Below are 26,065 nucleotides of genomic sequence, written 5' to 3'. Positions count from 1 at the left end.
TCCAAAACACAGATACATAAGCTATATATCATTATATCAACAAATGGGCAACCACTTGTATAATAGTATATGATATACCGGCTCGTATTTTGCCACATGTAAAAATCTCTGCCAACTTAGGAAACTAGTCTTGGGCCTTTGAATATCCTACAGCGTGTTTCAAAATACAAGTACAACAAAATCCAACAAATCTAAGGGGAAGAAGACAGAGAGAGAGAGAGAGGTGATGAGGTGATAAAATGAGGGAGAAGGAAAACGAGAGGCCCGAAATTAATTGCTTACCCTTACGTTCTCCCTGTGTGCGGGTGTCTAAGGCGCTGCTTTGCTTACCTTATCCTATCCTTCTCTCTCTCTCTCTCTCTCCTCTCTCTCTCTCTCTCCGAGACAAACATACAGACTCACTCTCTGTGTCCCCATCACAGCACTCTCTAATCAAATCACTAAATTACGCTGGAGAATATGCCACTTCAGTACTTGTTCACGCTCTTCAATCCCCACCCACTCTGCCATGCCATGTAAAAGCTCCTCTTTCAGCTAGCTCCTCAAATCCAACACAACCCAATCCAATCCTATCCTATCCTTGTTCATTTGTTAAAAAAGAAAAATATGAGAAAAACATAAATACAAATTTCCAGCTGGTTTTCAACTAAGTACGTTAGAGCCACTAACCCTTTGGATTTCTGTTTGGTTTTGCTGGTTGATTAGTTGAAGGGTGGGCGGACTGACGGAGATTTCATTTTCTTTCAAGAGTTTTGGTTCCAAGAGAGAGAGACTGCAGTTCGATACGTTCAATTTCAAAGTCATAGTTATCATCGCATCGCTAAGGTTATTAATTAGAAGGAAGAAAAAGCAGCAGCAGCCACAGTATAGTAGTTAGTTTTGGTGGACAATGGCTCCCAAGACTGGCAAGGCCAAGCCCCATAAACCCAAGGGAGACAAGAAGAAAAAGGAGGAGAAAGGTTCCTCCTTTTTTTTCCTTTTCTTTTTATTATTACTTTCAATTTCTTCTCTTCATTTGATACCATATGTTATCTCTTCTGTAACTCTTTTTCTTTGTTTGTATGTTTGTGGTCTAACAGTATCACTTTAATTTTGTTGGTGTTCTTTGCTGTGTGTGTGTATATACATATATGTATGCATGTATGGATGTATGTATGTATGTATGTATGCATACAAGTAGTTGACAGTAATTAAGAAACGCAAATACACTATTCTTTTCATTTTTCAAATAGAGATTATGTACGTGTTCTCTCTTAATGTTATTTAACTCCATTGCTTATTAATTCTTGCAGTTTTGCCTACCGTAATAGAGATTAGCATCGAAACACCAGATGAGTTACAAGTAACTCTCAAGGTACGTAAATAGGTATTTTGGACTTGTAAATACATAATCTACCTTGATTGCATTTCATCACCTGCTGGCCATTGCATTTTAGGTATATGGTAGTTTGCATATATGCACAAAGTTATATTAGTTGGTTGCTAATATTATAAAACACAACCTCGTTTTAAATCTGCAATGTAATGCATCCACCTGTTTTTAAACATTTTTTGTTTATTTTATATTTAGGTAAACAATGATAGACTGTTCGACAAAATATAATATCACAAACATTTCAACAAAATGTTATAACGGAAGATGATGCCATACGTCTTCATAATCTAAACAATATATTTTCATGAAAAATGTAAAAAAGTAAATTTAATTAGACAACATAAGCAGCCTTTGTGTAACAAAGTAAGTAATTTGGGTTGGAATAATTAGATCTTCTAATTATTATTTTTGTAAAGTTTTTTTATGTGTTTGGTAATTGTAATAAGAATGTATATGCATACATAGGGCATCTCTACGGACAGGATCCTGGACGTGAGAAAGCTGTTGGGAGTCCACGTGGAGACATGTCATTTGACCAATTTCTCCTTATCACACGAGGTAGCCTCTCCCTCCTGAGTTCCATTTTGCATCCTTTTCACTTGCACTGCGTACAGTACCTGGTGCCACTGGGTCCCACCTTTCATTTATTGTGATTGGTGATTGGTGATTGGTGATTGGTGTGATATAGGCAAGCATATCATTTAATTCCCATCTCACACATCACAACTTTCATGTTCCTTTTCATCTGAGTCAACTGAGCACAAAATTTAGATTTTTAAAATTTGATTCAACGATTATAAATAAAGAATTTCATTAAAAATTATAATAATTTTAATCGTTGAATCAAATTTCAATAGTCCAAATTTTGTGATCAATTAGCTCAGGTGAAAGGGATGCGGATTGCGAAGAGGATCTCTTTCCATGTTTTTATTCTATTGTGACCGTGGGATGGATGGGACGTGCTCCTCCATTTCCGATCCCCACCGTTCGAAATTGACATCGATTGTGACGAAATCCTAATCAGGTGCGAGGACCCAAACTCAAAGATTCGGTCGACATCCTCTCCCTCAAACCCTGCCACCTCACCATCGTCGAAGGTAGGTCCATCCAACCGCTCTCCATTGCTAGCCTATTATACAAGACTTCCCTATATTTTATCAAAACTAGTAAGTTCCTAAATTTGAAAATTAAACTGTGTATCAATTAAACAGAAGAAATTCTTGCCAAAATAGAAGAAAACCATGTTACAAACCATAAATCACATACCAAGTTTAATTCTTTTAATGCATATTTGGTTTAGATATGACGCTTGGTTTTTCTAATTCACCTCTTATTGAGGTAAAAGAACCAACTTGTACGCTTATAAAGTTGGTACCTATGCCACAGATACACAAATTAACGTGTGGAGATAAAATTTATAATCTAAAATCAAGATATAAAATGTCACACCCGTCCAAAACATCGTATTTTATTTCCTGATATCGAAATATTACGAAAATTCTTTTGGTGGGCTAAGTGGAAACTCTTTGTGGATATCTAAATACTTTTCACCTATCTCTTTCTCATCTTTCTAGATAGTACGTGTCCTTACGACCACGTGAGCGCAAACAATACGTAAATTTGATATGCAACGAATTATTTAAACACAATTCACAATCAGGAGGGCAAAATGGTAATTTTACACTCTCATAAATCAACAACTTGTTTTTTGAGATAACAACAAGCTCTTAGTGTTGCAAGCTACAAACTGTGATATTATTGCCTTACTTATTGGACTTATTAACAAATGGGCAAGTGGACCCGTTTATTTTAGTTCCTAATTAGGCTAGTGCCTAATAGACTTATTGTTTGACCCACGCACACAGATATTCTTGTAGTGCTCATAACTATGACCAAGTGGGCGCAAACAAAAAAAAATTTGAACTTATGATTTTACGAAACACACAACGCAAGCAAGGGTAAATTGGTCATTTACATTTATTGAAATTATCTTATTGTCATTTTCTTTGGTTGGAGTGGTGCCAAGTGGGGGCCCACAACATTGCCCGTGTACCCTTTCCAATTCCGACACTCTCTCTGACTTCCCTCATCTTTCTCTTTCTCTCTCAGCATTCTCTAACCCTCTCCTCCTTGTGAAAACATAGAAAAAGGGAAACAACCACCACCTCGAACTCGCTCACTCCGGCAAGCGTCACCAACATCCCTTGTTTCTTCTCTTCTCCCAAACTGAGAAACAAGGACAAAAACCTCGAGCTAGAGTCCAAACCTGAGGGATCATGATTTCCAATTCAAACTCAGAATTCTCTGGTTACTTTCTACCATTCCCGGCCAAGATAAGCCTCGGGGTAACCACTTTTCTCTTCCTCTCATTGTGTAGATAAATATTTGTTTATTGGATGTGAAATAGATGTGTCTTGGCGCAGATGAAGAAATGGAAAACCCACAACTTTTCGGTGAGACTGTAGATTATTGACCTTTTTCAGACCGCCTCTAGCCACCAATTGAACTCCCAATAAGTATAATCGTATTCCTTTCGTTCCAAGCTTCAATTTGATATATAAATTGCTGACTTCAAGATTTGAGCTCGGAATGAGCCATGGAAAATCTGCCCAAATTCTAGCCATTCTCAGGTTTTCAAAGAACTCACGTAGTTATAGTTCGGCATGTGGCGGTAACCTAACTCGGAGGTATAATGCTCTATAGTCGGCGACCTTTTGGCTACCCAACTAGCGCGTGGGAGAACTTGGGGTCCCTCCTTAGGTTTCTCAATGTGCAGAATCCAAATCTACCTTCTGCTTTCCCAAATTCGACTATTTTAATATAGTTTCTCCAATAGTCGTGTTTTGTACAAATACATGAAATTACTTTTGTCTTTTTTATTTACTTTAGTGGTTTTGTATTTAGGTGAAACATATCTCAAGGACCTCTGAGACCCACACATTGCACACACTTACTTTAGTTACCTTAGATTTTATTTTATTCGAACTTTTCCGCATCACCTTCACTTTATGGCTTCATCACCTTCTAGGTATCGACCATCACAACTCGATTCAAGTGTCCAAGTAGACATTCCAGGTCGGGGTGTGTCAGTTTGGTATCAGAGCATAGGTTCAGCCAGTCTTGCATTCATCACACACTTGTAAACACTCTCAATTCTTGATCTCTAATGCCAGAATTATGCTTCCTCGTCAAGCACAGACCACACAAGTTTTTCCTAATTTTGGCCAATTCAGAGTGACTATTGCTAATGCTATTCAGACGACTTTCCACCAATCTCGAAACAATGTTTTGGAGACTACCTCTGGTCTTCAAGTGAATCACTTTTATGAAGACCCCAAGTAGTCGAGAAGATGTTCTGCACCATGCAAAATCAGGGAAACTTCCCTAGTTGATCAATGGATCATGACAACATCATAGTTCCTACAAGGACTAGCAAAGTCGTGGCGGAGGTATGAGAAGGAACAAATCCTGGAAAACAAAAGAGAAGACTAGGATAAATTGAAGCAACAGTTTGTGAGTAAGTTCTTGCCTCTTTAGTACAAGACCTAGAAGATGGATGAGTTCATGAACAAGAAGCAGGCAGATTTTGGCAGATAAGTACCACCAGAAGTCTAATGATCTATCCGTTACTGTCAAGCCATCAGTACCAACCCTTCAAAAATACTCCACCAGTTTAAGAAAAGGACTCACAAGTAGCTTCGCTCCTTGGTAGCATCTACACTATGTACCACATACAAGGAATTCTACGAGGCTTTACTTCGTGTCGAGAATTCTGAAAATGGCCTGAGTGACAATATTGGTGTTGAAGGTAGTAGGACTCAACGAAAAAATCGGGAAGCGATCTTTTTTTGGTCACCGGCAGAACTTATCTTTCAAGAAAAGCGACTACAATTCCATATCTTCTAAATGGGGATTGGATTCCAGAAAATCCTTTTGTGGGGTAAATCCAACGACAGTTCCTGTTTCCGTCCTCAAGGCAGTTCCAACAACACCAATGCCTAGAATTACTTCTGATGCAACACTCGTTAGTATATTGATTGTAGGCAAGAAAGTACAAGTTATTACACCTATCGTTAGCAGGAATATCTGGCTAACTAGTGTCCTCATAAACAATAGAATCAACTCATCAAAGCAATTCCCTACCAGCAACCTCATAGGATCCGACCCTTATCACCAGCTAACTTATAATGGTACTATACACTATAAGTACGACACTATTCAATATCCAAAAGCTGTCAACCATTGTCCAAGCGGTATGATTCCTTATAATGGAAACACAAGGCAGTACTAGGTAGTCATGTCTCGGTGCCATAATTCTGGTTTATAGTGGTATGAAGATGGATAATACTATAATACCAAGGAAACGTTAGGTAGCAACGCATTCGACAGGTAGGCTAATAGAGGCAATTAGGGTCGAGGAAATCAAAATCGTGGAAATAGATGAGAAGGTCATGCAGGAAGATAGCAAACTCATGACCATGTCAACGATGTCACTTACTAGGATGCTCAGAATAATCTCGACGTAATCACGGGTACGTTAAAAATTCTTGGCCATTTTCCTGGAGTTTTGATTGCTCTGGGTGCAGCCCATTTAGCCATATCACTCTTATTTATTCAACTGACTCTAACTCAAGGTACTCCTATCAGGTAAGACATGAGAATCGCAATGCCACAAGGGAAAGTCTGCTATGTCCAATAGGAATCCAAATGATTCACCGTTCTAATTGCCAACCAAATGATGCCAGTTAATCTCATTCCATTAGAGATCGTAGGCTTTGACGTGATCCTAAGGATGGATTGGCTACATCAGAATTATGTTTTGGTGGATTGTCGACAATAACTTTCGAACGGATAAGCATGATTGTGGTCACTTTCACAGACGAACATAGGAAACTAAAGCATAAATTATTATTTGCCATACACGTAAAACGAATACTAAGAGAAAGCTGTGAAGGCTTCTTAGCTCATGTCATAGTAGAAGAAAACAATCTGATACGACTCGAAGACATACATTCTTGACGTCCTTCTCAAAGATATATCTGAGATACCTCTAGATCGAGGAGTGGTGTTCACCTCGATCTACTTCTAGGTACAATACATATCCCTCTTATCACCTTATCATATGGCTCATGTAGAATTGTGAGAACTAAAGGCTCATGTAGAATTGTGAGAACTAAAGGCTCAGTTGCAAGAACTCGTAGATAAGGGATTCATCCAACCTATCACTTCATTATGGGGAGCTTCGGTCTTATTTGTGAAGAAGAAAGACATAATTGTGAGGTTGTGCATCGATTACAGGTAACGATTAAAAACCGTTATCCTTTGCCTTGAATTAATGATCTTTTCGACCAACACTGTGGAGCCCGATTCTTAAAGATCAATCTAAGGTCTGATGTTTATCAACCGAAGATCAAATTTGATGTTCCTAAGGTTGCATTCAAGACTTGATATGGTTGTTATAAGTTCCTTATGATGTCGTTCAGGTTTACAAATGCTCCAATAGCTTTCATGGACATGATGGACCGACTATTCCTCTCTAGCTCGGCAGGTTTGTGATAGTATTTATCAACAACATTCTTGTCTACTCTAAGAGTGAAACCAAACATGCCAAACACCTACGATGGGTTCTAAGCAAACTCAAGGAGGATCAACTATACACCAATTTTAGCAAATGCTAGTCCTGGTTCAATCAGGTGTCTTTCTTGGGACACGGGCTCTCAACATATGGTATTCTTGTTAATCCTCAGACGGTAGCAACAATGGAAAATTTGGAGTGTCCACAAAATGTTACCAAGATACAAAATTTTCTTGGTCTTGCTAGCTATTATTGGTGCTTTGTCAAGGATTTCTCGCCCATAGCCTTACGTTCACAAAGTTGGCCAAGAAAGGAGTCAAATTCGAATGGGACAATGAATGTGAGTAGATTTTTTAGCAGCTGAAGTATTGTCTCACTCAAACCCCTATCCTTACACTTCCTAACAATAGCGATAACTTTGAATTCTACACTAATGGTTAGCCGAATAGTTAAGGCTACGTGCTGACACAACATAGTGGGGTAAGCGCTTATGCTTCCGTCAGCTGAAGCCACATGAAGTGATCTACCCTACCCATAATCTGGAGTTAATAACTGTTGTGTTTGCACTGAAAATCTTGTGGCACAATCTCTATGAAAAAATGTGTTGAATCTTAACCAATCATAAACATCTCAAGTATATCTTTACCAAGAAATAGCTTAACCCTAGGCAGAATCGATGGATGAAGCTAATCGGGGACTACAATTGCACCATCGAGTACCGCCCCAGTCATACTAATGGAATGGCTGACATCCTCGATAGAAAATCTTATAGATGGTTTAATACTCTTTAGGCCTGTCATATTCCACTTCTAGCAGAACTTAGGAGCATTAGTTGGATGTTAGATACTGATGATCAGGGAGTTTTGTTAGCCAATTTTCAAGTCAGGCCTTTCAACTTTTGGCCTATGATGAAAAAGAAAATTTCTTAGTATGTAAGCAATTGCTTGATTTGTCACTAGATAGAAGCAGAAAGAAAGAAACCGTACAAGTTTTTGCAATCACTTCCTATATCTGAATGGAAATGGGAGAATATCACCATAAACTTCCTATACAAATTGCCTCGTACACATTGAGAGATGGTATTTTGATGATTGTCGACTGACTCACTAAGTCAACACACTTTATGCCAGTTCGTGAGAGCTACATTCTAGACCAGTCAACATTTTTTTTTACTATGTCTGCAGTTTCACCTCTAAATTTTAGAATATATACACATTCTAGTCAGCCTTGGCACACATCTACTCTACAACATAGCTGACCATTCTCAGACGGACGGACAATCTGAGAAAGCTATCCAGACACTAGAGGATATACTAAGACCCTCAGTTCTTCAATGTGTAGACACACACTCTACCGAGCGAGTCTACGAAGTTGGTGATTAGGTGTTTTTGAAGCTATCATCATGGTGATTCTGCATATCAGTAAGAGCTATAAAATTAAATCCCTATTCCTTACTAGATTTCCAAACAAGTTGGAGAAGTTGGGAGATTACGAAAATGCTCGTGGCAGGCTAAGTGAAAATCCTACGTGTACATCTAAGTTGTTTTCACTCTTTGTCCATTTTCTTGTATTTCTAGATAGTACATGTCTTTACAAATAAGTGAGCGTGAGTGAGATGTAAATCGAATGTACAAAGAACTAGACGTAAATCCGACGTGTAGTGAATGATATACGCACATTTGACAACGAGAGAAAACTAGTAATATTGCACTCTTGGAAGTCGACAACTGTTTTTTGGAGACAACCGTGGACTGTTAGTGTTGTAGGCTGCAGACTGTGATATTGTTGGCTTACTCGTTGGACTTGTTAAACACGTCGTCAAGTAGACCCATTTATTTTAGTACCTAATTAGGCCAGTACCTAATGGACATTGTTTGGGCTTGAACCAAACACACACATACACACATTCTTGTACCGTTCTTCACTACAAACGCGTGGGCACTAGCGGAATGTAATTTAGACTTATGATGAAGATTTTACGAAACACAGTGTAAGGGCAAATTGGTAATTTCAATAAATGTGAAATTATCTTGTTGTCATTTGCTTTGAAGGTTGAGTGTGTGCCAAGTGGGGTCCACACCTCTGCCGCGTACCCTCTCCACTTCTTCACTCTCATTCTCTCTCTTTCTCACTTCCCTTATCTTTCTCTTTCTCTTTCTCTTTCTCTTTCTCTCTCAATGATCTAACCCTCTATGCTCTGTGAAAAGATGAAAAGACAAAAACAAAACAACCACCACCTTTACCATGCTCACATCGGCAAACTTCACCACCATCCTTCATTCCTTCTCTTCTTCCCGAACCTAGAAACAAAGACAAAATATCGACCTAGAGTCCAAACCTGAGGGATCACGACCTCCATTTCAAAACCAGAATTCTTCGGTGAATTTCTACCATTCACGACCAAGATAATTCTCCGGTGCCGGCGTCGACCTTACTGGCACACATGAAATTACTTTGGTAGTTTCATATTTGTGGCGGCGTGTGGAGAATATAGTTTTTCCAATAATCGCGTTTCGTACAAATACATGAAATTACTTTTGTCCGTTTAATATTTACTTTAGTAGTTTCGTATTTTGGTGAAACATAGCTCAAGGACATCTGAGACCCCCAAACTATGCACTCTTACTTTAATTACTTTAGGTTTTAATTTGCACTTTTCCACATCACCTTCACTTTATGGCATCTTCACCTTCCAGGTGCTGACCAGCATAACTTGATTCAGAGTCCAATTAAACATTCCAAGTCGGACTATGTTTTAACCCACAAAATCTCATGTAGACAACTACAAATGATACACAAATTGATTGGTAACTATACCAGAGATACACAAAATTGATAACATAAAATATCAAATATCACATAGATTAACTACATAAAAACACATGTATAAGATTGTACAAGAACATTCATCCTTAGTGAGTACCTTATTTACTAGTTTTTTAATTTGGTCCAATCAAAAGATGTCACGCTTTCCTTGCTTTTCTATGAAAAATTAATTAACTTGTCTATTCCTTTTATACAATGAAATATGTGTTAAAATATCATTGGGCTAAAATAAAAATGTGAGCATATAAAACGCTTACTACCTAAGTATTATCCAAATAAAGTAGCCAATACAATGAATGAAACAAATAATAATTTCTTTATGAATAGAATTTGTCAACTGACACACCCCGACCGAAATCAAGGCGTGTTGGCCGTCACGTGAGGATGACGTAGCCATGTACACAATGCGGAAGCAAAAGATAATAATAAAAGTACGAATAAATAAAAACCAAATTACTAAATAAACTAGTTAAAGTAACACACTAGTGTGAAACTAAGTGTGATAAACATAATCAAGGCACAGAAAACCTAAGTGCAGTCCAAAAGAAGGAAAACTAATTACACCACACCCAAAGGTGATCCTACATTTGGGATGTTCTGTCAGAACCACCGTCAAGTCCTCGTGAACCACCAAAGTTGTTTCTAACTAAAACCTGGAAGGGCGCAAAACAGAAAGTGTGAGTGGGCAAAAACAAAGCTTTTCAAAATCATTTCATTATCAAAAATTCTAACCCCTCTCCGTAAAACCTGTATAATTTCCCAGAAAATAGAATATACACATATATAGAAAACATGTTCAGAAATATGCCATGTCGAATGCCTCCACATAAAATGTATGTAACCCAGGTAATGTCAATCAATGCAAGTAACATGTCAGCCGGAGTCACCTAACGTGACCTGTACGGTTGAATCTAGAGCTCAAATCCCAACTCACTAACTATACCTACACATGAGTCAGAACCACCTAAAGTGATCTGTACGATAGAACTGGGTGTAAATAAATACGCTTAAGTGCTACGATTATGTGAAGACTGGGCGAATAATCGCGGGTCACCTATGAGTCGGAACCACCTATAGTGGTCTGTACGACAGGACTGTGCACCTAACTTGGATCCAAGATGAGCGTGTGGTGTGGGAGGTGAACATCACGTGAAGGACTGTGCCCTACTCTGGGCAGGAGCACTAACACTGGGGGTGCATGTTATGAGCTCTCTATGCATCTCACATAACCACTAATTCACAATCATAAACCATAAACTTACCTGGCACTTACCTGTGCGTCCGCAACACCAAACATACATATATGCAACTATTAATGCATAAATAAATAGGCAAACGCTATGCATGGCATTTAAAACATATAAACATTCCATTTCATTTTCTGGGAAAAACCACAAATATATAGGTATATACGGAAAACCAAAAGCCCACTCACTGATATGTGGAAGGGTCGTAACCCCTTTGCCTCGAGTGACTGCGCTCGTCCTCAGGATAGGTCTCACCTATATGCGAAACAACTATAAAAACGTCAATTTAAAGCACATAACCAAAACTAGGTAATAACTTCTCATACAATGCTCAAATGGGGTGTTTGGATACACCAACACGATCTACTCAACCTCACGAACATCCCCATATTTTTAAAATAATTTTTTGACCTCCCACGCGCCGCCACGCGCCTGCCAAGGCACGTCTAGATGCGTCGGCCATGCACGGGCACGTGCTTGGCACACGTGTGGTAACCCTAACGGCGTTAGGGAATATTCTGTCCAAAAATGGAATATACTGTTATATATACTTGACGCCGTTAGTATATTCCGTCAAAATTGACGGAATATTTCTTGTCTTCTCCGGTGAGTCTCGCTAGCCGTCGCTGTCCGCCACCGTCAGCCCCGTCGTCTGCAACTCGAATTCTCGTCGGAAACTGGAAAATTTTCAAAACTTCATATCTTCTTCATTTCTCAACCAAATTCCATGAAATTGGTACCAAAATGAAGCTTACAACAAGTAGAACAAAACCTTACCACTTTCAAGCCCTAAAATTCATGGAATCTCGCTGGAGAAACTTCACAAAATCCGGCCAACCTTAGAACTTGCTATCCCGACGTCCAAAATCCTTCAAAGTTGTTCCCCGAGCTTCGTGAAAGTATTCTAAAGCTCCCTAAGACCTTAAAATCCACTGAAACCTTCGCAATGATTAGTGCATGAACAATGCATGAAAATTAGGTTCTCGGGTTCTAGGGTTTTCGAGGGTTTCAAGTTCTAAAAGTGGTATGGATGAACTCAGGAGCGTGCAAGGAGTTCGAATCTTACCTTCTAGATGTCGATCTGTGCGTGAAAGGTTGGTTTTGAAGTTCATCTGTACACTTGCAAAGGAAATGGAAGAAAATCCGAGAGAAAGAAGAGAGAGGGAGTCACAGGAGTGTATAGTATGGGTGTATGTGTGTGTTCTGTAAAGTCAACCACCAAAACAACAAAACAACACACCAAAATGGCAAATATCCACCAAGGACATTATCGCCATTTCACACCTACTGTACAATTAATTCGGGACGGGCTGTCACATCAACTACATAAATTCAATATATAAAAAATCAAAGCATTAACACGTGCCCATTAAAATCTGCCAATAACTAAAGAAAACAACATTAATAAAATGTACACACAAAAATCCACTTATGGAACTATGCATGAATGGAATTTGTCGACATTAGTTAAATGTGCAAAAAAAGATAAACAAAACAATCAGGATGAAGCCAGAAATTTAACTAAGGGGGGCACCTTAACAAATTTGAGCTTCTTTTTTGGATAAATAAAGCTAGTTCTTTTACAAATTCTGAAAACATTAATTACAAAATGCCTAAGTTTATTACTCTATTGTCTAATTTTTGTCTTTAATTGTTGACAATTTAATGCTCATTTGTACTAATTAACTAAATACATGCAACTCAACAAGGTTTAGACATTAGTGCGTGATAAAAATATATAAGACAGAGAAGCATTTAAAAACTAAAAGAGGATTTTCACTATTTTAATATGATTAATTAATCTGCAAAGTCAAAAAAAAAATGGCAATGATTAATTGAATAATTTGTAATGAAAAAAAATAGGGATGGGAGGGGGCATGTGCCCCCACTGGGCCTTACCTCCCTCCGTCCATGAAAACAATACAATAGGGGGATTAAATTCATATGATAAATCATGAGCAAATTCTGTGCTTATTAGTTGTGGAGAGGATTAAATAGGTTGTAAAATTCACTCAAATTTTGAATTAGCTCTACTCTTAACTCATCACCTTACAAAAGGAAGGTTTACTTACGTGAAATGTTGGTCAAGGATTTAATTAGAAGATACATGATTCTTGGGTTTATTTCAGTTTGATCCTTTAGGGTCTTCTTGATAACTATTTTAAATAATGCTAGTCTAACTGCATTTTTATATTAAGGGTTGGTTTGAAATTATGGTGCTTTGAAAAAATTAAAAAATCTAGAACACTAAATGATGTTACATATTATATGCAATACCACATTAATTATTTATTTTATCTCATTGGATGTTATTGAATATATTGCATGTCACACCAGGTCGTCTTAAAATGTCTTACAAATATGTAATTGCCTATCAGTACTCTTTGGTTTTTATTTTACACTTTTTATAATTGAGATAAGAGAAAAAAATATTGGGTGGGGGAGACTAATAAAAATATGAAACAGGGAAGAAGAAATATAGAAAATTGAAAACAAAAGTTTAAAAGTAAAAACATGAATGATTGTTGGTTTTGGGGTTTTAATTTTTTAATGCGTGCCTATATACATTTCTTTGCATATTTCTTCCACTCTTCTATATAACCTCAAATCCTAAACAAATTTCATCGGCCCAAGAAATGACGACACATGCACTAAAGTGAAAATAGTTGGCAACCGCCCCTAGGGTTTCGTTTGCTCTTAACCCTTACGTGGGATAGGTAGTAATTGCGAGAGGGGACGCCGCCTATAAATCTCGCCTGACAGAGGAGACACCTCTGTTGAGCAAGCGTGCTCTCCATGTCTCACATGATGGACTCACTTTACTCATGGTATTGGGCCATCCTACCCAGAAGATCGTGGATGTGCTCGGTTGGCCGAGTAAGGTCCAAGATGTTCTCCACGATCCCAGAAAGGCTCACAGGTGAGGTTAGCCTAGAAATGGTTGAAAAGGCAAGAAGTCCAACATGATTTTCATAATATAATGATCCCAATAATCATGGTCCGCATACAGGCCATGATCACCGACGGTCATCCCTAATAGGACTTTCAATTGGTGCCCCTTATCACGTCTAACATAGTCAACCGTTGTTCACTAAATCAGCAAGATAACATTGAGTTTAAATCAACAACTTAGGGAGCGCCACATATACCCTAATGAATCTTCTTCAAGCCCATGGTAGTCTCTATATAAAGACATGTTCATTTCTATGAGAAGGTAACTGTGCCTAGACAAAGAACACGTTGGTTGTGATTCATTCTACTCAATTAAGTCTAAGTTAGGCATCAGATAGCCTTTGCTCACACCATATCGGTGTGACAAGGTCTTGTCATTTCTTTCTTGGTTACTAACACACTGGAGATATTTCTTCCACTTGTGGGGAATTATTTTGTCAAAATTGGTTGTTTCATTGGGAGCTTGTTCATACTCATAGCCATCTCTCAATTCTGAGTATAGAAAACTTCAGGGAAAACAATTTCCAACCCTAGCACTATCATTATGGTACGTACTCGGAGTAATAACGATTTAGGGAAAAGCTCTCAACTTCCTATGGTCCTACCTAGCAAAAAGAATAAAACCAAACCCCTCTTCCAAATCATGTTCCCATTTTGGAAGTACATGTTATATATCAATTAGGATCCACCTCTACTGTGGAGAATTGGGTCGATTCTAAGGCCAGAGGTTTCCCACAACCATGGTTTAGTGGTTTGGGGGACGAAAGTGCTGATGGGATTTGATGTTCGGATAGAACTTCTCATCACCGCCTCCTGCATGCAGAGGTAGGAGCTTAATCAAAACGAAAACAATGGTATTCCTGAGAAGGTGAATCTACTCAAACCTCCTTTGCGAAGTCCCGGTCCAAGGAGAGGCAAATTAGGACCTTAACTTGAGGTTATGAAAAGAACTAGCTCATAACGTTGGGATCTGCGTAGGTTCCCCCTCTGGACGGGCCGCAAGATAGCAGAGCTGCAACAAAGGTGCCTTACTCCCTCAATGGGGAAAAGTAAGGGGGCATGAAATGATCCCAATAGTAGAAAAGTTGTAGGGGACCCATGGAACCTCGCACCACAGCTCTTTCCAGAGCTTTTTCAACATATGGGTAACTCAATGAGGAGCTGTAGTGGCAGTAATGTGGGGGCCATTCGCAGCAATAAGGTCTTATTCCGGTGTCAGCCTTTAGTGGAGTTAGTGAAGATGACAAGTCTAACAAGAGGGTTAGCTTCTTTCCCATAGGACTCAGAAGGCTTCTCTACAAAAGATGTAGAGGAAGAATGCAACGTGATCAACACCCAAAAAGGTAGAAAGGCTGATTGAGCAACACCATAGACAGATGCCTACCTTTTCTAATCAACATGAAAAAGAATTGAGAAGGGACATGCGTACGTAGTCCTCCTCTATGTTTACTAACAGGATTCTTAGGACTTATTGACTAGGCATTCTAAGAAGTTTTCTCTCCCTCGCTTCAGGATGTTCTCTGGGAATGATGAACCAATGGTGCATCTAACGCATTATAGAATTGCAATGCTGTTACTGTACCAACATAAATATGCATTGATGTGTAAGATAATCCCTACTACTCCAGAGGGAATGGTTATGCAGTCGTTCAATGACCTGCCTTTTTGAACCATTGACAGTTAACAAGAGCTGAGATCATGTTCTTGACTCAAAATTATGTTCTATAAGGACATAAAGGAGAAGCCAAATCATCTCTACATTGAGGCTCAATGCAGGAGAGAGCCTAAGTAGTTACACTTAGAGGTTCAAAGCCTAAAAGGCTAATATTAAGAACTATGATTGTTGCATTATAGATTGAGCCTTCAAATTGAGGTTACCTACTGGTCATCGTCTTTTCAACACCTAACTAGAAGAGGACATACTTCTTATTGTCCATGCCAGATAGACTTGATAGGACTAAGATCATTAATATTATGATTAATAATCTGCCACATCGTTGTTGTGTAGAAGAGATCAAATTCACCCCAGACAGGACGAAGATCATTCAAATTATGATCAATAAACTTCTCACAGTAAGGTTTAGCGAAGAAGTGATGCATCTGGAGTGGTTGGCTAACGTAGTATTTGTCAGCAAGAAAGGGGGACAAGTGGAGACACTATGTAGATTTCACAAACTTGAACAAGCATTGCCCAAAGGACAACTTTCCTTTGCCAAGGATAAAAACAACTTGTGAATTCTACGTTTGGGAATCACCTCCTAAGCTTTATAGACACATATTCTGGGTACAACCAAATCAAGATGCATGAGAAGGATAAAGAGAAGACCTCTTTTATATTTGAAAGGGGTACATACTGCTACAAAGTCGTATCATTCGATCTAAAAAATGTTGGTGCCACATGCAAGAGGTTGGTGAAACGAATTTTTAAAAATCTCATTGGAAAGAGTATGGAAGTGTATGATAGAAAACTGAAATGAAGTAATGGTATTCATCTTTATGTATTTCAGATAGGGATTTGTTTACAACATGAAAAGGAAAAGAACAAGTAAATTAAAACAACTAGCTCTCTCAAACCCAGTACAATGATAAATGAATTATATATACACAAACGTATGAGACCTAAACTATGCTTAATAGTAAGTGTACGACATGCTTGTCAAGAGAAAAAAGAGTAGAGATATTGGATGTCATTATTAAAAGTAGGGTTAAATATTAGAAGAATAACAAGTGGTGTCTAGTGGTGATGGAGAAACAGCTCAGCTTGTGTCATTGCCTAGCTGTTATCTTCGGTCCTCCCTCTCACTTAGGGAGGACCGAAGATAACAGCTAGGCAATGACACAAGCTGAGCTGTTTCTCCATCACCACTAGACACCACTTGTTATTCTTCTAATATTTAACCCTACTTTTAATAATGACATCCAATAAGAGACCATATTACTCACCTTATCCTCAGAAAGTACTATATGAAACTCAACCCTTAGAAATGTACTTTTGGAGTGTCTTTTATCAAATTCCTTGGATGCCTAGTTTCATAGAGAGGTATCAAAGCACACCCAAACCAAATAAAGGCAATCTTATAGATGAATTCCCCTTCAACGAAAAAGGAGATTCAAAGTCTTACTAACATAGCAACAATGCTCAACCAAAAGAGGACCTATAGGGGTGGCACCTTTCCCGTGGCATTTGGAACATAAGTCGAGGTCCTCATACAGCATGTCATCCCCATTATCCACAATAGCGTGACAGATGTGGACTTTAGTACCCTAACCTAGGCCTTTTGGATGAGAACAGAGATACAGCTCTGGTCAGGCAAGTCCAGTACGGTAGCTGGGCTCTTAGTTATGAGTCACCACGACTCAACAAAAGATAAAGAAAAGTTGGGACCTAACTAGGAATGAACCTACATAGTTGAGCAAGCTTAGGGCAGATGAAGCTAGCCAGAGAATTTTATAGCTCATTGACATTGTCATGAGCTAGAGGAGAGTGGCTTCTAGACGGAGGTGAACCCATGGGCATTTTAAGGCTCCAGTTTGAATAAGGACCAGCCTCCGTCTATCGACGTGATCTTGTAGAGGAAGATTCGTCAGTTTGCCTGAGGACCAACCTTTGTCTGGTTGTGGGATCTTGCAAAAGAAGAGTTGTCACGACCATCATTCTCAATCTTTGTTTTCAAGTTGTGCATGTGAGGGTGTTGTTACTAGAGTGCCTCTAGTGCCATTTATCCAACATTGGAACTTCTTATTCCTCATTTTATTCTGACTCTCATCTTCTCCAAAGTCATGGACGACCAACATGCTGTTGAGAATGGCCTTGACACGGTCCCACATGCTCTTAACGCCTCACGTGATGGACTCACATTAATCAAGGGTTGGCCATCCTACCTATCAAGGTAGATGTGCTAAACATATATAAGCATGTACATTTCTATGAGAAGGTGACTATTCCTTAACAAGAAATCAGAGGGAATTTGGCTCACACAATATCGTGTGACAATGTCTTACTTATCTTTTCTATCTTGGTTGCAGGAAACCAAATCAATTCTATATATGCTTGTGTGGAATTTATTCTCAACAATTTATTTTGTTTTTAAATGGAATAAACTAAAATTGAGATAATTATCAAACCATCACTTTCACCAAAAAAAAAAAAAAAAAAACCATTACTTTAATTCGTAGATATGTTTTTGTTTAGTCCGTAAAATTTTTTATTAATGGTCCCTGCATTTATATATGCTATAAGAATAGACTGTGATTTCCATTAGACTCAAAGGCACTCCACCATTAACTCTATAGAATTTTGTAACTCATATTACTCGTTGTTGCCATTTGAGAAGCAAAGTGGAACACCAGTAAAATTTAGAAGGCAAGTTTGTAATTAATTATATAACTTTCTAATAATTATTTTTTTATTTTTTGTTACTTTGGTGATGGCCACAGATGACTACACAGAAGAGCAAGCCGTGGCACACATCCGGCGACTGATGGACATCGTCGCTTGCACGACATCTTTTGGTTCGTCATCCGCTTCTTCACCTAAAACGCCTGGCCGATCAAACTCAAAGGGCGACGTACCGCAGCACCAAAACGACGACGGGCCCAATGCAGATGCAAGGGCCAAAGTTTCGGGTTCAATTTCGATCGTTGATGCCGAGTCAGCTGCTGCCTCAACCGTGTCAATGTATCCTCCTCCAAAGCTCGGGCAGTTCTACGACTTCTTTTCCTTGTCTCACCTTACGCCTCCTCTCCACTGTATGCTTTCCTTCCTCTCTCTCCCTCCCTCTAGAATATGATGGTTTTGTTGAATGTTTATACTTAATGAAGTTGGTGCTTGTTTTGCAGACATAAGAAGATCTACGCGTCCGTTCCTTGAGGATAAGACAGAAGACGACTTGTTTCAAATGGACGTACGCGTTTTGCAACTATATATATATTTTTATTTTAAACTTGGGTTGAGTTGATAATAGTATAGTATTTGGTGAATTGCAGATTCGGGTTTGTAGCGGGAAGCCGACGACAATCGTGGCTTCCAGGAAAGGATTCTACCCTGCTGGAAAACGAGCTCTAATAGTTCACTCTTTGGTTGTTCTTCTTCAGCAAATTAGTAGGCCATTTGATGTTGTATGTTCGAAACTATTTCATGTTTTTAATTAGGTGCTTATTTTTTATTTTTATATTTTACTGTTTTGTTGTTAGTTTAAAATTAATTTTTGTGTGGTTGTTGGTTGCAGGCATACAACGCTGTTATGAAGGCTTTCATTGAGCACAATAGAGTAGGTTTTTAGTGTGACCATTATCAATTCAAACTTACATACGATGAATAGGAGAAGAATATTTTACCAGAGCTTGTTTATTTTTTTTGATCGCAGTTTGGAAATCTTCCCTACGGTTTTCGCGCAAACACATGGGTTGTCCCTCCAATTGCTGCTGATAAACCGTCAGTTTTCCCATCACTTCCTTTGGAAGACGAAAACTGGGGAGGAAGCGGAGGTGGTCAGGGAAGAGACGGTAAACATGATTACAGGCCATGGGCAAAGGAGTTTGCCATTCTAAAAGTAATGCCTTGCTCAACATCAGAGGAGAGGCAAGTGCGAGACCGCAAGGCTTTTTTGCTTCACAGTTTATTTGTGGACGTCTCTGTTCTTAAAGCTGTTACAGCAATTAAGCGTCTAGTTGAGGCTAACCATTGTGCCTTAAATGATCCCACTTTTTCACTTGTTCACGAGGAAAGTGTTGGAGATTTAATCATTAAGGTGACCAGAAATATGCCCGATGCAAGTATAAAGGTAGACTGTAAAAACGATGGCAGCCAAGTTCTTGGAATTCCGCAAGAACAAGTTACTCAGAGAAACCTACTCAAAGGAATAACAGCTGACGAAAGTGCAACTGTTCATGTGAGTATACTGATAGTATTTTTATAGTCCTACTTCTGTAATAAAGTCAAGACGAAAAATATCGAATACTGACTTTTGGTCTTGTAGGATACTGCTACACTAGGTGTTGTGGTTGTCAGACTTTGTGGGTTTACGGCTGTTGTGAGGGTTTCAAGTGAGGTGAATTGGGAAGGAAAACCTGTTCCTAAGGACGTTGAAATTGAGGACCAGCTTGAAGGTGGTGCTAATGCTTTGAATGTTAATAGGTAATGCTTTATATTTTGGGCTTGCTAAGTGATTGGTGGAATGCCTTTTGGAAGAGTGTGTAAATGTACATCCAAACCACAAAAACTTAAGGTAGTAGGATGTAGGCCAACATTACTTTGTGCACAACTAAAACACTAAATACTAACAACTACAAATATATGTTTCCTCTAACATTTACATTGCACTATTTCAGCTTGAGGCTGTTATTGCAACAGTCCTCCCTGCCTCAATCATCAAATGCGGTTATACGTACAGATTTTGAAAGTATACTTACTACTAGATCTCTCGTGAAGAAAGTACTTGAAGACAGTCTGTTAAGATTGCAGGATGGACCCACTAATAATACTAAGTCCATTAGATGGGAGCTAGGAGCATGTTGGGTACAACATTTGCAAAATCAAGCTTCGGGAAAAACTGAATCTAAAAAAACTGAACAAGCTAAGATTGAGCCAGTTGTTAAGGGTCTTGGAAAGCAAGGGGGGCTACTAAAGGAAATTAAAAAGAAAATGGATGTCAGGAGCAACAAAACTGACCAGCTGAAGGATGTTGTTGGGGTTAACAACCTTGATATGAATCAGAATTTTGATACCACTACTCAGGAGGAATTAGAAAAGCGAGATGTAGAAAAGGAAACTATTTGGAGAAAGATGCTTCCTGAATCATCATATTTGCGCCTCAAAGAATCAGAAACTGGTCTTCACCTTCAGGTTTTCTAGATGCTTTCCCTCCTATTGGCGTTGTGCTATGTAGTTTTCATGTTGCAAATGTAATAAATTGTGCTCATATTTGCAGTCACCCAATGAGTTGATTGAAATGGCACATAAATACTATGTTGACACTGCACTTCCAAAACTGGTTAGTTTCTAAACTCTACTTCTCAAACTCCCCTTTCTCACTTTATTTTGTTTGCCTTCAGATGTCTTCATCTTAGTAATTTTTGTCGTTGTGTTAGGTTGCAGATTTTGGCTCCCTTGAACTTTCACCAGTCGATGGAAGGACATTGACAGATTTTATGCATACTAGGGGTTTGCAAATGTCTTCCCTAGGACGTGTGGTAATTATTTTTCGAAGTTTCTTGTACATATTTGATTTGTTACTTCTTCTACTATAATAGTATGTTACCCCAAGAATGTCATTTTGCGCATCACCATGTATATCCTCTCCCTTATGTTTTAGTAAATGAGTAGTGATGGATGACCTTTTCAGAGTGTCGATAATAGCTCTCATCTTCTTTATGTTTAATTATAAAAGTGATTGAGCGAATAAAGATAATATGTAAGTAGTTCTATGTACATATCTTTGTTCATCCTAGATCAGATAGTGTGCAACTTGTCTTATTTTATCCATGTCATTTTAGGTTGAACTTGCAGATAAGCTTCCTCATGTACAATCACTTTGTATCCATGAGATGGTTGTGCGAGCCTACAAACACATACTCCAAGCAGTTGTAGCAGCAGTTGATAATATTGCAGACTTGGCTGCATCAATAGCGGCATGTTTAAATATATTGCTAGGAACACCATCAACTGAAAATGGGGATGTAGATATTACTTATGATGATGCATTAAAATGGAAATGGGTGGAAAGTTTCCTTTTGAAGAGGTTTGGGTGGCAATGGAAACACGAAACTGTTAAGGATCTAAGGAAGTTTGCCATTCTCCGTGGATTGTCCCACAAGGTAAAATATGAGCTGACCATTTGCTACTCTATATATATATATATATATATATATATATATATATTTCATGTCTTAATCTTAGCTGCTTGAATCCCTGCATTTTGAATTATTGAAACACAATCACCATTCATCAGGTTGGACTTGAGCTTGTTCCTAGGGACTACGATATGGACAATGTATCTCCTTTTCGGAAATCAGATATAGTAAGCATGGTCCCTGTATATAAGGTAAGCACTTGATTGGAAATTGGACTCTCAAGTTCCATTAGGAGTTTTCTGTTTGTATGAAATTGTTGCTTCTTTGGGCAGCACGTTGCATGTTCATCCGCAGATGGGCGTACACTCTTAGAATCGTCCAAGACTTTGTTGGATAAAGGTAAACTGGAGGAAGCGGTTAATTTTGGCACTAAGGTACGGAGGAAAGCATATTATGTTGTATACATATCTATTAATTTTCGGAAGGTAAGAAAGAATTGACCCAAACTTTGATATGAATTCTGGAAGGCACTCTCAAAACTAGTGTCAGTATGTGGGCCTTATCATCGAATGACAGCGGGAGCATATAGTCTTCTTGCTGTAGTATTGTACCACACTGGGGATTTCAACCAGGCGACCATCTATCAGCAAAAGGCATTGGATATCAACGAGAGGGAGCTTGGACTTGATCATCCTGATACGATGAAAAGTTATGGGGATTTGGCTGTTTTCTATTACAGACTTCAACATACAGAGTTGGCCCTCAAGTATGTATTGTATGCAGTGCTCTTATTATTCAATGTCATCAGATCTCATCCTAGTTATGGATTAACTTGTGATTTGTTTTAGGTACGTCAACCGTGCTTTGTATCTTTTGCATCTAACATGTGGGCCGTCTCATCCAAATACGGCTGCCACCTATATTAACGTGGCAATGATGGAAGAAGGTCTGGGGAATGTCCATGTTGCTCTTAGGTATCTCCATGAAGCTCTAAAGTGCAATCAAAGGCTACTTGGACCTGATCATATACAGGTTCTCTCTCTCTCTCTCTCACATTATTATTGCATTATTCTTCTGCTTTATACTAATTGGTAGCACACATTTCTGGTTACTTCAGACCGCTGCTAGCTATCATGCCATTGCTATAGCACTCTCTTTGATGGAAGCTTACACATTAAGTGTTCAGCATGAACAAACTACCTTACAGATACTTCAAGCAAAACTTGGCTCTGAGGATCTACGCACACAGGTAACAACACTTCATAATTCATCTCATATTATTTATTTAGCAAATCTTCCTCCCACCTACAAACACTTCATAATTCATACATTGAATAATATTGTAGGATGCGGCTGCATGGCTTGAGTATTTCGAGTCTAAGGCTTTGGAGCAGCAAGAAGCTGCACGCAATGGTACTCCAAAGCCAGATGCCTCTATCTCCAGCAAAGGACATTTAAGGTAATTAATAACAAATATCATAACAAAATTTAGTTAATTGACGGACCAATGCTCGATCCACATTTCTCTTCAAATCGTCACCCTTCTCCTATTAGCCATCTAATGCTTTCTACTTGTACTTCTTATCGAAAATATCCTCATATTTTGATCACATCAATCAGTGTGTCAGACCTTTTGGATTATATAACACCAGATGCTGATACGAAAGCGAGGGATGCAAGAAAAGCTCGTGCAAAGGTTATAAACATTTTATCTACTTGTAGTTTAATATAGTCTTGCTCATTTAGTGGTTGTTTGCATGAAATATATGACAAGCTCTCTTTCAATTCAGGTTAAAGGAAAACCAGGAAAAAACGAGGCAATAGTCTCAGATGGATACCAGAAGGATGAAATTTTGTTACCAAGTCAGCTTGTTGCCGAGAATTCAGGTGATAAAGAGAACCAGTCTGCACCTCCATTTGCAGAACCTAAGCATGAGAAAGTTGATTCAAGTCTACTGGATCAATCAATAATATTCGAAAAAAAAGATGATGCAGCACAAGATGACGCCTCAGATGAAGGTTGGCACGAAGCAGTTCCTAAAGGTCGTTCACCCATGGGTCGCAAATCCTTTCTGTCAAGGAGACCAAGCCTCGAAAAATTGAATACTAATTTTGTGCATGCATCCCAATTGTCACGATACCATGGAAAGCCTAATAGTTTGACATCTCAAAAAACAAGCCCAATTGAGCCTGCTGCTTTGCCTGGACCTGCTCTTCCCGTCTCAAAAAAGTTTGTTAAGAGTGCAAGCTTCAGTCCTAAGCCAAGAAACTCTAGCATGTCAGTTAGTGGAGGGACAGAGAAGCTCTCAAACCCAAAGTCAGCACCTTCTACTCCAGCTTCTATTGATAAAGTTACCAAGTCATCTTCTGTGACAAATCCAACCAGTGTTCAGTCAGCTGGAAAACTTTTCTCTTATAAAGAAGTTGCGTTGGCTCCTCCTGGAACAATTGTGAAGGCAGTGGCAGAGCAATTACCAAAAGGAAATGTTCCTCTTGTACAACTTTCTAAGGTTGGCCAGGAGAAAACTGCAACAGATGTTACCGGTGAAGTGATAGTAGTTAAAGATGTCGAGGAAGAGGAAAAGCAAAAACTTGTGGGAGAGAAAGTGGATTTGACTCTTGAGGAAAATAGTATTGATGTAAAACATACAAAAGTGCAGAACTCTGTGGCAAAGAAATCTCTGGGAGTTGTAAAGCATGGTAGTGCTGGAGTACAAGTGGAAACTGAGATCATAGAACTGAAAACCACTGCTTATGAAGAAGGACAAGTTGAAAATGCTGAAGTCATGGTTTCAAACGTTGAGATTTCTATTACTTCCCAACCCCCAAACGCTACTCAAAATGGACAATTGCAAACTCAAGCGCTGGACAGTTCGACCAAGGTTTGCCCTGATTCAGAACCTTCATTTGTTTTAACTGAAAGCACAACTCACTTTATGGAAGAAAATTCTTCCCTTTCGGAAGCAAAGGTTGAAGAAGATGGAAGTCCACATGATTTCTCTGATGGTGGGATAGTTAAGCAAGGGCCAACTGATGGAGAAAAGTTAGATGAACCAGAAACTAGAAAAGAGACCACCAAGAAACTTTCTGCAGCCGCACCACCATTCAATCCATCCCTAATACCAGTTTTTGGTTCAGTTCCAGTGGCAGGTTCCAAAGATCATGGAGGGATTTTGCCCTCACCAGTAAATATTCCTCCTATGCTTACGATCAGTTCTGTTCGTAGATCACCTCATCAGTCAGCAACAGCAAGGGTTCCGTATGGTCCACGATTGGCTGGTGGATATAATAGATCTGGAAGTCGGGCTTCACGTAATAAACATGTCTTCCACAATGGTGAGAACACGGGGGATGGAAATCACTTTAGTCCACCTAGAGTCATGAACCCACATGCGGCAGAGTTTGTACCTGGCCAACCTTGGATTCCCAATGGCTATCCAGTATCTCCTAGTGATTTTTTGCCTTCCCCAAGTGGTTATCCCATGTCCCCAAATGGATATCCATTGTCGCCTAATGATATTCCAGTGACTCAAAATGCGTTCCCAACATCTCCAATTGGTTCAGAAGAGTCGTTAACAATTATAAATGCTCCACTTGGTGTTGAAACAAATATTAAAGGTGAAGCAAAAGAGAATAATGACATGTCTTCATTAGAAGTTGGATGCGAGATGCAAAAAATTGAAGAAGAGTTGCAGAAAGAAGAGTATGTTGATAATGTAGTCTCGCATTCTAATCTTGAAGCAAAGCCTATTGAAACATATACGGTTGTTGATATTGATGTAGCAAAAGAGATCAGCAGCAAATTAGTGGTTGAGGAAAATCCAAGTAAATGTTGGGGAGATTATAGTGACAATGAAGCTGAGGTCATTCAAGTTTCTAGTTGAAGAGATGGATCGTCTGAAGAGATTTTTCCCACGAAGCATGTGGTATAACTGACTGAAACCTGTCGACTGTGAATACTTGTGATACAGTTTTCTTTCTACAAAGTTGAAGGATAATTTTAAATGAAACTGAGTTCGTAAGCTGAAAGGTGAAAGAAACATGACATGACTACGGAAGTGTATGTAGAGTACGTAATTCAGTAGTGGATCATATTAATCTTCCAGTTCATTCAATAATTTCTTTTTCTTTTGATTTAACCGTTGTCTGTTGTCAATGGAATCAACCCATCGAATGTGAATCCTCATGATCGTGTATTCCTTGGGTGATGATTGCTTTCAACTTGTAAGACAATAAAGTTCAAATTCTCTCATGTATTAAGATTTTCCAGATATTCCAAATTTTTCGTTTTGTACTCAA

The 26,065-nt window shown here is 38.8% G+C and overlaps 1 protein-coding gene across 1 annotated transcript; it reads left to right on the top strand.

The window, feature by feature from the left end:
* Window positions 1-317: 317 nt before the first annotated feature.
* LOC103950513 (protein REDUCED CHLOROPLAST COVERAGE 2) lies at window positions 318-26,065 on the top strand. The gene is made up of 22 exons (XM_009361736.3): window positions 318-959; window positions 1,293-1,354; window positions 1,841-1,933; window positions 2,400-2,472; window positions 18,413-18,724; window positions 18,815-18,879; window positions 18,962-19,093; window positions 19,204-19,245; window positions 19,342-19,866; window positions 19,954-20,111; window positions 20,306-20,819; window positions 20,905-20,967; window positions 21,065-21,166; window positions 21,470-21,790; window positions 21,925-22,017; window positions 22,099-22,200; window positions 22,294-22,532; window positions 22,615-22,798; window positions 22,884-23,015; window positions 23,113-23,225; window positions 23,387-23,462; window positions 23,557-26,065. The coding sequence occupies exons 1-22, from the start codon at window positions 890-892 to the stop codon at window positions 25,648-25,650; spliced, it is 5,565 nt and encodes a 1,854-aa protein (XP_009360011.2). The 5' UTR covers window positions 318-889; the 3' UTR covers window positions 25,651-26,065.

This window comes from the organism of the source record quoted next, unplaced genomic scaffold (genome assembly GCF_019419815.1).
Source record: "Pyrus x bretschneideri cultivar Hongxiangsu unplaced genomic scaffold, Pyrus_bretschneideri_v1 Contig54, whole genome shotgun sequence".
NCBI classification, from domain to species: Eukaryota; Viridiplantae; Streptophyta; class Magnoliopsida; order Rosales; family Rosaceae; genus Pyrus; species Pyrus x bretschneideri.
Note: the sequence above shows the minus strand (reverse complement) of the source record. Positions and strands in the feature narration are given on the sequence as shown.

Coding starts and splice junctions, on each gene's coding strand:
- LOC103950513 (XM_009361736.3), top strand. CDS start 890: ATGGCTCCCAAGACTGGCAAGGCCAAGCCCCATAAACCCAAGGGAGAC. Junction 19,867..19,953: donor ACGAAAGTGCAACTGTTCAT/GTGAGTATACTG, acceptor TTGGTCTTGTAG/GATACTGCTACACTAGGTGT. Junction 21,167..21,469: donor TGTCTTCCCTAGGACGTGTG/GTAATTATTTTT, acceptor ATGTCATTTTAG/GTTGAACTTGCAGATAAGCT.